Source organism: Urtica dioica, chromosome 11 (genome assembly GCF_054948205.1).
Source record: "Urtica dioica subsp. dioica isolate 48M chromosome 11, U.dioica_male_clone48M_v1_H2, whole genome shotgun sequence".
Lineage (NCBI taxonomy): Eukaryota > Viridiplantae > Streptophyta > Magnoliopsida > Rosales > Urticaceae > Urtica > Urtica dioica.
In genome coordinates, this window is record NC_142766.1 from 18,741,808 (window position 1) to 18,753,602 (window position 11,795).

The following is an 11,795-nucleotide window of genomic DNA, read 5'->3' on the forward strand; positions in this document are numbered from 1 at the left end:
ATGACTTTAAGGCTTTTACCGAGCAACGCTTCAGATCCCACATTGAGGGATCTCTTGATGAGGTTGATATTTCCCTTCGGCGATCATGATCGCGACGCTCAAGAACTCAACCTCCTCGGTGATGAGTGAGAGACAAAGTAGCCACCAGAAGAAGCTCCCAAAGCCACGAGAGGAAGCTTCTCGAGCCTTTGCTTCTCAATCCACCAATTCAGAACATCTTTAACTATCGTTGGAGATTCGAAGAAGTGAAACGCGGCTGTTCAGCCTTGTTCGGACAAATTTTTCCTTCACTTTCTCGGCGGGGGTGTTTGGTTGCTGAGAAATTGGTGGAGAGAAAATTTCAGACGATAGAGAGAGAGAGAGAGTTAATTTCATTATTTGTTTAGTTTTTTTATTTGAAAAAACATGTGGATTTACGAAACAACCCTTCATTTAAGTCATCATTTAACTGACGGTAAGTAAAAAAACATAAACAGAAGGACTATAATGACACAAAACATTATTGAGGACCAAAGATCAAGTTTTTATATTATAAGGGGCACGCTACAAAGCCCGTAATACAAGGGTTATTTATGTCATTTATTAAAAAAAAACTTGAATAAGAAAAACCCCCTCCTCAAATTTCTATTGTTAAACCCCAAACCCGAGTTTTCAAAAAAAAAAAAAAAACACCCCAAACCCGCAAGCCCTTTGATTTCAGTCATGGGGTTCTTCGACCTCAACATCCCCTTCTCGGAATCCTCCGCCACCACGCCGTCACCAGAAACCAAGGCGGCGAGAGTAAAGCTCGCCACCGCCGCCATGGAACTCGGCTATTCCGGCGTCGCCTACAACCGCGCGATGAAAGGCGTAATGTCCGACCGCGACCGATGCACAATCACGCCGCTCACTCTCGCCTCCCTTCTCCGACTCTCGCCGTCCCTCGCTTCCTCCGTACAGTTCCACCGCGACCGCCTCGGCGTCCCACGCGCCGCTCCGTTCCGGCAGTATACGCGCCTCACCGTCTCCATCGACAGCCTCGCTCAGGCCCTTGCTCTGAACTCCGGAAACCCTGTTTTGAAGACTTACGACATCGTTGCCGTCAGACCTCTCAATCAGACCGTATTTGATCACGCCTGTGAGAAATCGGAGGTTTCTGATTCTGATCTTTTTAATGTTTCACTTATGTTTAAGATTTTAAAAGAAAAAGATATTGACATTTTATGTTGATTTTTGGTTGTGTATGAATGATATAGGTGGATATTATCGCTATTGACTTCTCGGAGAAGTTACCTTTCCGTTTGAAGCCTCCCATGGTCAAAGCTGCTATTCAGGTTCTGAATAAAAACTCAGAACAAAAACAGGTATTAGTGTTGAGAATTGTTGGTTAATATGAATTCCTTTTGTATTATTTTGCAGCGTGGAGTTTATTTCGAAATTACATACTCGGGGCTCATTGCCAATATTCAGTCGAGGAGACAAATAATTGCAAATGCTAAGGTGAGAAGTTGATTAAGATATGTTGGGATAAATTTGATGCATGCTTATAGTTTTTACTGGTTATGTTTGTTACTGCATAGTGTAAAATTATGGTTGTAAATTTTTACTTGCTCATTCATGTACAATTGAGGAAAAAACAATTCTCTTGCGATTAGACAATGCTTGCTATTACCCTAGATAGACGTAGAACATATAGTTATTATGAAAAAAAAAGTAGGGACGATAAGCTTAGGTCCTCTGTTAGACCACCGGGGTTTGAATCCACATTTACTCATTGTGTGTAGTGTGTTGGTGAATGATGATAAGCTTCAGATAATGAACATTTGCTTATTTCATGTTGGCGATTAAGAATGAGATTAGTTGTTTAAGCACTTAAAATAATATTCGAAATTCGAATCTCTACCGCATCTAGCTGAAATACGTTCTCCGTGTATATTGCCATATTATCTTATGCTATGACTCTGCTAAACATAATAGTTACTGGCTGATTGGACTCGAGGAAAGAATCTAATTATTTCCAGTGCTGCTTCGAATGTATACGATCTAAGAGGACCGTATGATGTGGCGAACTTATCGTCTTTACTTGGGCTTTCAATGGAACGTGCTAAAGCAGCTGTGTCCAAAAATTGTAGGTAAGATAGCTCACAAAACTTCCGGGTTATCATTCAATGTTGAGCTTGAGATGATAATGAACGAGCTTAATGTTTTTTTTCTTTTCAATGTGGACCAGGGCTCTTATTACTAAAGCGTTAAGGAAGAAGCACTTCCATAAAGAGGCAGTCAAGGTTGAGTTGATATCACCTGGAGAAAAAGTTGACTTTGACAAACCTTGGCCCAGTGACTTGTTGAAGTGGGACCCGCTCTCTAGCGGTGCAGGTGATCTGCTGTTGGAGGATCTCGCTAAGTCCTTCGCTGCTGCTGATAAAGTATCTAAAAACGTCAAAGCCATCGATTTCACTTCCATAATCGATATTGATGGATCCCGTGGCTTTCAACTCAAGGATGTGATGTCTGGGGACAAGGTTGTGTCCAAATCCCAGCCAAGTGATTATGGTAAAAGTGCTATTTTATTTGCCACGTCGACGAGTTTGACTGAAAGGCATGATCTTCCTGAATCGACTGTAACTTCTGTGCGCGAATTTCCATCCGAACATCAAGCCTTTGAAGATCAGAATTCTCAGGTCTTATATCACTGTGAAACCACAAAACCTGTTTCAAGTACTGTCGGAATAGGGGTGTCTACCACAATTATGGAAGAAGATGAAGGAAATAACAATTTAACTCAGTCACATGACAAGAGGTTAACAGAACTCAGTTCCGACACGGTGTTAGATTCCGTTCCTGGTGTCGATTCCAAAGAGGGAGATCTTCCTTTTCCCACTATAGAAGAGGGTTCGAGAATTGACGTTACAGCCCAAGAAGCAACAAGTGATGATCCAATGGACGGTGATTCAGCTGGCTTGGATATTAAAGATTGGGAAAAATCTTTGCCCTTGATTAATAATTCCGAAAGTTCAACTGAAACTGAACAGCTCCGAGAACATATAGATGACCTGCTTGTAGATGATGTTTCTATTAAGGACTCTAAACATCTATCGGTTGCGAACAATGGGCCACAATGTGTAACAACAGAAAATCAACAGCATGAAAAAGTATTCTCTGTTCACTCTTCACCAGGTATACTTGTTTTCTGCGTCATTGTCGATATTGAACTCTGCATTTCAAGATTCAAATTTAATTATCGTGATAAACAGTTTTGCCTAGTGTCTGTTTTTCTGTGTCTACTATACTAGGTTACACGAAATGTGGTTTATTTACATCACACATTACAGCTTAGTGTCTACTAAAAGTACTATATACGTTATGTTGCTGTTGAGAGTTTTTCCAAATCTAAGCTTTTCCGTTAGTCGTGACATGTTATGTTGGTTTGATGCAGGGAAATCTAATGTGAAAAAAAAGAAACATCGTCAACAAGGTTTGTTATTTCCTCTCAAGCTCAAGATGAATCATTCTTTCAAGAAGCCCCGTAAAAGTAAAAACAAGACTAAAAAGGCCTAGTGTAGCTTTATTTATTTATTTATTTATTTTTTACTATATTACTCCCTCCACTCAGGGTTGCAGCTTCTTTATATGTTTCAAACACCACCATATTTTGTATGTCAAGTTTCGAGCTTCTGAATTTTGTATTGATGATGCTCTTGATTTTGATCAATAAGCATATTAAATTTTAAAAAAGAAAGAAAAACAATATTAAAAGTTCGCATGCAATAAGATCTCGCAACTCTCCAAGAACCTGATTTTTTGTTAGATGGAAAATGACAGTTTGGTATATTCGTGCCATCTTTTGAGTTTTACATCCTATCACAAACCTCTCATCAACTTGACAAAATAAGTTTATGTAAATTCTTCTCCCCAACGACTTTTTCATTTACTTTCATCGATATTTTTCACCAAATGAATGCAGAGATAGTGGGGTTTTCCAGTTTTACTTTTATTTTGATTTTTGAAGTCAATGAAAGATTCGTTGAAGTAATGATTTTTACGCAAACATGAAAATATTGGGTCTTTTTAGTACTAAACCATAACCGAGGTTAAATTTAATATAGAGTATTAAATCCAGGAGAGATTTGTTGCAATAGCCCCAAATATTTATATATGTTTTAAAATATTGCTGCACATAAACATGGGGAACCGGACAGAAATGGAATTCCGTTATGTTGGTAACTGGAAATGGCCGGAATTCTGGTCAAAGTAGAACAACAATCCTGTTTGTATTATTCATTAAAAAGAAAACTGATTTATCATCTAATACAAAAAAAAAAAAAAAAAAAAAACTTGAACCGGAAGGGGAACAAACTGGAAAATTTTGAAACGGGAACAAATTTCTGATTTCGCTTTTTGGATAAATTAGAACAGAATTTTTTGGTTTAGCCAGGGTTGTTTGGCGGTTTTTACAGCAGTACGGGAAATTACATCTAGTAGCGTGTTTTTTTTTTTTTTTATTTTTTTTATTTTTATTTTTTATACAAAAACAATGGGTGAACATTTGACAATACGAAAACAACAGATTTTAAATGCGAAGGGTCGTTTTTGCCCCTATTTCGTTTATTTCCTAGTTGCTCTTAGATTTTACTCCGGTCATGACTTATTTTGTCGCGTATACAATACACAGTTAGCATACAATATAGATATATAATAAACTTAACGTATACAATTAGCATACAATATATATAATTTAATCAGTATCATATATATATATATAATCTCTATCATATATATATATATATATATATATATATATATTAATTACATGAATGCCCCCTAAACTCTAGGTCAAGTCGCAAATCATCCTCCCCTCAAATTCATTTTTTCACAAAACTGACTCTAAACTCTCGTTTTGCTTACGCGTCCCTTCCGTCGGGATTTTTTTAACTCCATTAAAATTTTGCTGACGTGGATGTCACATCTGACTTAAAACATATATAATTATAAAAATACTCTCATTATTATTATTATTATTATTATTCAAACTTCAAATCGGGGCTTTCTTCAAGAGAGCGACAATCTTCCTCCTTTTGCTGGCAATTGTCAATTTATTCCGTCGAAATCTTGTCATTCTCTAAAATCTTGTCCCATCTTAATAATTATATGTATCAAAATCTTTTTTCCGTCAGCCGATAGTGCTAATCAGAAGAACGAGATCTTTAAAGGAGTGTTGGAGCCACGACGACGGTGGAGACGGCCTCCCACGGGATTCGAGCTTTGACATGGCGGCGCGGAGCTCGGCGTGCTTTTACATCTCGTAAATCTGGTTTGTATACTGACCGTGTTGAGTAGGAGCATTTTGATCATAAAAAAGTAAAATCCATCATTTTCGTAAAGTTAAAAAAAAAAACTCATTGTCTTCGTAAAGTAACAACCACAATCGGTTGTTTTGTAAAGTAGCAACCAAAATTACATCTAGTAGTGTTTTTTTGTTGCAAAAATGATGGGTGAACGTTTTACATAACATCGGATTTTAAATGTGAGTGGTCATTTTCCCTCCACTAAACTTAATAGTACACGATTAACATACAATATATATATATAATTTAATCAGCATATATATATATATATATATATATATATAAATCTCAATCATATAGATATATATTTTTAATTTAATAAGAGGTTATTATATACATAATATTGATCATGTGATATTGTATACAATATACTGAAAATATTATTATTGTATACTGTTAGCGTCGGAGAGGAGCGTCAGATTTACGGCGACAACGGAGATATTGTATACAATATACTGATAATGTGAATATTGTATATTGTTAGCGTCGTAGAGGAGCGTCGGAGCCACGGCGATGGCGGATATATTGTATACAATATATTGATAATGTGATTATTGTATATTGTTAGCGTCGGAGCCACGACGACGGTCTCCCTCGGACGTTCGAGCTCCGACGTGACGGCGCAGAACTCGACATTTTTTTTTGCATCTCATAGATCTGATTTTTATATTGAGCGCGTTGAATAAGGGCATTTTGATTCTAAGAAAGTAAAACTCGTCATTTTTATAAGATTTTAAAAAACTCGATATTTTCGTAAAATTGCAATCAAAATTCACTATTTTATGTAATTTTCCTTATAAAAAAACGGCAAGATATCTCCCATATGTCATTTTGTGAACGACACAGATCTATGGCATCTTTAAGAAGAGTAGCTTATAATTTTGAAAGAAAAGTAAACTTTAGTGGCTCTCATCTGTCTTTATTTTTTAATCAATCCTCGCAATCATCACTAAACATGACCTAATTTCTCTTTTCCAAGTTAGTAGGGGCTGTATATGAAGAATTAATGTCTTAATTAGCCATTGATTGATTAAGTGTCGTTTTTGTTGAGAATTCTCTAATATTAAATTTGATAATAAGACTCAGTGGGTGACACACCGCCGACGGACCAAACAAACTGAGAAAAGCCCTCTTCAGCATTGGACAGGAACATATAGCCTTTGATCATTACTAATTTCTTTCTAATTTTTCTTTAATATCAAACCTTTTCTTAATGATCATTATATATATATATATATATATATATATATATATATATATATATATATATATATATATATATATATATAGTCTCGTTTTCTTCTAATGATTCTGTAACATGATAGAACAAGTGGATACCAGTTTAGAGAGTACTTGTAAAGTTATATGCTAGGGTTGGTTCTGTTCTGCCTATATAAAGTCTAATAAGTACGTAGGAGTTGATAATGACTCATGGATTGTTTCTATGTTAATTAAGCTGCAAAATTCTGGTATGAGTTGCGACTTGAAATGGCATACAGAAAAATGGCATGCCCTTTTAATGAAAATAATAATTATGACCATATTATTTGAAAGAAAAATAATAACCCACTTACAAAATGCAATATTAAAAAAAAATTAAAATGACTATAATTAAGCTACAATATAGAAATAAGATTATAAGATTGCCAAGACATTCATTGAATTCATAAACAGATCCGAGATCACAATGCTAATGTTTTTATTGTATTTTGTTTTCTTCTTCTTTACTATCATAATTACATAATTAGTAAACATAATATAATTTTTTTTTTTCAAGAGCAAAGTTCTATCAAATTCTTGCCCAATATTTGTTCCGACAAATAATGTGGGAAATATTCCGATCACTAACATTTCACTAAAATAATTTAACATCCAAAAGGTCTATTAAAATGAAAACCCTTTTCCATGATCATTCAATTAATAAATAAACGTCAGTATATTTTTCTTCACACTTTCGGTTTAGTATGAACTATGACGTTGATTGAAGTGACATGAAACTGAATACAACAATGTTCCCGGTTCACTTTTTATATTTGTCGTCCTTTTTCAAGAATTTAGGCAACTAGTACATTATGATCGATCAATTTTCTGCTTGGAAAGGGAGATGCATATAATGGAAATTAAAATTCTCACTACAAAACAAAAAATAAAAATAAAAATAAAAAACGAGTGAAAAAGAAACGATTGATTGATTTGCTAGAGCACATTAGCTAGTCGTGATATTTGAGCAATTTCTTTATAAATGTTTGAGGTGTTGCAGGTCTATCTTGAGCACCAAAGTCCAATATAACAACTTCACAACCATAATCATATGTAATCCTTGTAACAACTATGGGCTTCATCATTAAAACATAGAAAAACTTCATATATCATAGTTGGTGATAATTGGTGATGCAAAAATCACTATGACTATAAAAAAGTATCATACGTAATAAATCGCATATAAGTCAACGGTTCCTTATTGAAAATAAACAAATTGTCAAAATAAATGTAATTGGCAGTTTTAATTTTAGGTTGAGACGATTGTATCTCTTATGGGATTATTTCAAATTATAATTAATTTATTTTTCTTCGTTGTCCATTAAAAATGTTCTATTCCTTCTATGACCATAACATCATTAATTAAAAATAGTTTTTTCATGACATATTTGTCACTAAATATCATTAAATGTAGTTTTTTCATAACAAAATAATGTTGTCATTTTTGGAATAAATAACTCCTATTAGATAACGAGGAAAAACTACAGAATATCATAGTTTTGAAATAATATCCTTTAAATTATTGGAAGAAATCACATATGATTTTTAAGACCTATATCATGTATTAAATACCATGAGGTTCAATTAACACTGTAAGTAACTCATGACTTCTATATAACTCTCATTAGTTCTCATTTATTAAAGTAAGATTCCTAACTACACACATAAGATGAGACATAATTAAAACATACTCAACCAATAATTTAGATGTCTTTTGCTATGCTCGACCGTTGTCAAGACTCAAAATTTGGACCTACATATAAGAAAACACGCAGAAGATACGTGGCTGTAGGTCTTAGAAATCATGTGCATTAAGAAAACAGTTTTTTTGAGTTTGTAAATCAGGTATTCGGATAGTTGGGATTCAGTAAAGACAAATGAACGCAAAAACGGCCATTTTAAGAATGCATGTTAAGATTCTCATGTTTAAAAAAGATTAAAATTATCAAAAGTTTATAAATATCATGAATTATTTTTTTTTGTCGGTTAATTTTGAGATAAAACGCCATTTTATATTAACACATAGAATTGTATTAGTGATATATAACACTATTTACGTATATTGTACATGGTGAATAGGGTTTCTTCCACTATAAGTTGGGACTAATTAAGAACCTTGGACTAGAATCACTAGAAAGAGTAGGGATCCGACAAATTAGGCTTTTTTAAGTTTGCTATGTGATGTGATATTTTATATATAGAATTTAATTGGGAAAGAAAATAAAGATGGACAAAGCACAGCCACGATATGCATATCCACATTATCAACTCTCTGAAATTAAGAGTCGCTGAATGTCACAATGTGGCCATTTTTATCCTCACTTCAATATAAAATGTAACAAAGCCTTTTTTTTCCTTCATATATTTTATTTATTTATTTATTAAGTTACATGCAAGGATTAAGATATCAACTGTCAATGATCGGCAAATAATTATATTGCTGGAACTCCATAGTTTCACCGATTCTTGATTTTTTTTTTCTACATTTTTTCCCCGGAATTGCACCAGAGTTTTGAATTTCCAGTAAATTTATATAAGATAGGTATATACTTGCGAAACCGTAGCATTTTAAACGGCAGTTGCATATGAATATACATATAAATGGGAGGTTTTACTTTACCTCTGTCTAAATGTTCTCAACAAAATGCCAAAAAAGAGAATTAAGAAAAAGGATAAATTTAATAAAATAGTAGGACTTAATCCACACGATCAGCTACATATATATATATTTACATGTACATTGCCTACTTTAAGCTAATTAAACACGGCTTAAAGGGTATCACAAATTCACCACACAAATAAATATAAGGACGACTTAGAAATCAAAGACCACTCAATTTTTTTTTTTTTTTTTTTTACTTGCAAACCTAGAAATAGGCTATATATACCTATACATCATACAGTACATGAATACAATACACATGTTATTGCTAAAATTAATTAACATAATATACTCGTCGCCAAATGTTGGGCTGTGCCTATATGTCGTTCTTCTTCCGTGGCTAGCTGAAGAATCAATCATTAATTAAGGAAGTAGCTAGATTTGAAGAGAAAGCCTCAAGAAGGTTGACCCAATTATCATCATCTAATTCGTCGTACTCTTCTTCTTCGACATTATTGTGATTCCATTGGTTTGCTATTTGAACGCTCTTTTCGATTTCATCGTTCCTTGCAAACCGTCCTCTTATCCGCGGCCGACTATCTGCCAATGTTTTTCTACAAGCGTACTGACAAAACCAACATTATATATATATATATATATATATATATATATATATATATATATATTAATTAACCAGCAGTTTAATATTAATTATGCAGGATATATTGACCTCAACGTAAAAGCACAAGTAGATTAATAACTCTCATGCGTGCTTGTGGTGCTTGTCACAGTTATTAAACCTTATATATATATATATGTGTGTGTGTGTGTGTGTGTGTGTGTATATATAACTTTTAAGGGAACGGAAAAAGGAAAAGAAATACCTTAATCTTCCTGTTGAAGTTCCTCTGGTTTCTCTTGTTTTTGTACCTCTCGATTCTCTCTTTCTTCTCTTCTGGGCTGTAACGACAGGCTTTGCTCATTCCTTCAATGATTGCCATGCTCTCACTTGATAGAGGACTTTCTGATCTATAACTACCACTCTGATAATGTCCCATGTTTACTCTCTGCATCATGCCATAATTAAATTATATATATTTAGTAACTATCAACTCTAAAAAAGCCAATTAAAGTTGATAAATGCTCAACAGAGCTAAAGTTTGTTTAAATTTAGCAAAGTAAAAAATAAATTTAAAAAATCGAAAGCATAAGGTATAAATAAAATATATACTATAGAAATTTATATACATGGACATATATACATGTAATTACTTTACCTACAATACCAATATAGTCTATTCATCGTCACACTTTGTCATTTTATCATAAATTTAAAATCTGAACTGTTTTCCTTAGAAACTTTAAACCGTAACTATTTTTTCCTGATCTCAATTGATTTGTTATGCCTAATTTTTCCCAAAAGCAATTCTCAATCTCATGTAGTAGTAATCGTAATTCGTAACTACGTACGTACGTGATTAGGTTATGAATTAGCGCATGCACATACATACAAACACACGCGCACACACACACACTAGTCACGTAATTAAGGCAAAAAAAAAAAAAAACGACGTAGCTAGGTTATGGTCGACCTCATGCAAGTCACCGGTGCTGTAGACCCTCCTGACTGAGCCGCCGGTGTCGATCAGCTCAGACAGCACGCGGTGGGTCCCACTCTTCAGAAGCGAGTGGCTGCTCACGCTCCGCTGAATGAGAGTGGGCCCACCGCCGCCGGAGTAGGTGGCGAGGGGGCTTGGGGAGCTGTAGCTGCTTCCGGCGGAGCTCAGCATCGCCATATTATTCGACTCCTCCTCCGACTCCGGCAGCTGCGGAAGCTGGACCATCGGCCGGAAAAAATACGAGTACGCCTCGTCCTGCTCGGTCACCTGTGGTGGCGCGTGGAATCCGTACATGGCGCGTCGGATACGTATATATGTATATATTTATAGAAAGAGAGGGATGGGGTGTGAGCTGTGAAGTGAGGGATATTCAGTATAGAGAACAGAGAAAGGGGTTTGTGTGTGTGTGTGGAAGGAGAGTAGTACTGGACTTGTTATATATATATTTTTATATTGAGAGAGAGAGAGCTGGAGGGTGACGTGGATGATGACGTCATCATTTGTGATTGGAAAAGCGTTGACCTTGTTATGTGTGTATGAGTCTATATATATTTCTCTATCGATGAGATTGATAGCTGATCATCCGGCCAGTTTTTTTGGCCTACCACCAAGCCGACCTCCGAATCAGATGTCAAATATATATCACATATACACACATGTATATATATATATATATATATATATATATATATATGTGTGTGCTGGTACGAAAACACGTAGTTAAGGGCCCTATAGCCCCCCTCAATGTTATTAAATTAGTCTTTTTTTTTAATATGATATTAATTAGTATTTGGGAAATTTCGTCATATATATATAGTATATTTAAACTTTTATCTTAAAATGGTAGTCTAACTATCAAATGATTATATAAATATTCTAAATTAAGTCAGGATACAAGCGCTATATTATAAAAAAGATGTAGACAAACTAATTCATAATTCTTACTGTTTGATAGCTAAATATATATATTTAAAAAATAAAATTATAATA

The 11,795-nt window shown here is 34.4% G+C and overlaps 2 protein-coding genes across 2 annotated transcripts; one reads left to right on the top strand and one right to left on the bottom strand.

Annotated features, from left to right (window-relative positions):
- Positions 1–659: 659 nt before the first annotated feature.
- GAF1 (Polymerase/histidinol phosphatase-like protein) lies at positions 660–3,758 on the top strand. The gene is made up of 6 exons (XM_089629726.1): positions 660–1,131; positions 1,236–1,313; positions 1,399–1,479; positions 1,957–2,111; positions 2,210–3,156; positions 3,416–3,758. The coding sequence occupies exons 1-6, from the start codon at positions 703–705 to the stop codon at positions 3,535–3,537; spliced, it is 1,812 nt and encodes a 603-aa protein (XP_089485852.1). The 5' UTR covers positions 660–702; the 3' UTR covers positions 3,538–3,758.
- A 5,557-nt stretch (positions 3,759–9,315) lies between these two features.
- Positions 9,316–11,295, bottom strand: LOC149381991 (CCT motif family protein). Its single transcript, XM_089601117.1, has 3 exons — positions 10,779–11,295; positions 10,071–10,253; positions 9,316–9,811 (listed from the first exon to the last, which is right to left on the bottom strand). Exons 1-3 carry the CDS (start codon positions 11,097–11,099, stop codon positions 9,599–9,601), a joined length of 717 nt encoding a protein of 238 aa, XP_089457243.1. The 5' UTR covers positions 11,100–11,295; the 3' UTR covers positions 9,316–9,598.
- Positions 11,296–11,795: the final 500 nt, after the last annotated feature.

Excerpts from the sequence above, each read along its gene's own strand:
- GAF1 (XM_089629726.1), top strand. The coding sequence starts at position 703 with ATGGGGTTCTTCGACCTCAACATCCCCTTCTCGGAATCCTCCGCCACC. Across the intron at positions 1,314-1,398 it reads TGGTCAAAGCTGCTATTCAG|CGTGGAGTTTATTTCGAAAT; the intron begins GTTCTGAATAAA and ends ATTATTTTGCAG. Across the intron at positions 2,112-2,209 it reads GCTGTGTCCAAAAATTGTAG|GGCTCTTATTACTAAAGCGT; the intron begins GTAAGATAGCTC and ends AATGTGGACCAG.
- LOC149381991 (XM_089601117.1), bottom strand. The coding sequence starts at position 11,099 with ATGTACGGATTCCACGCGCCACCACAGGTGACCGAGCAGGACGAGGCG. Across the intron at positions 10,254-10,778 it reads GCACCGGTGACTTGCATGAG|AGAGTAAACATGGGACATTA; the intron begins GTCGACCATAAC and ends GGCATGATGCAG. Across the intron at positions 9,812-10,070 it reads ACTTCAACAGGAAGATTAAG|TACGCTTGTAGAAAAACATT; the intron begins GTATTTCTTTTC and ends TGGTTTTGTCAG.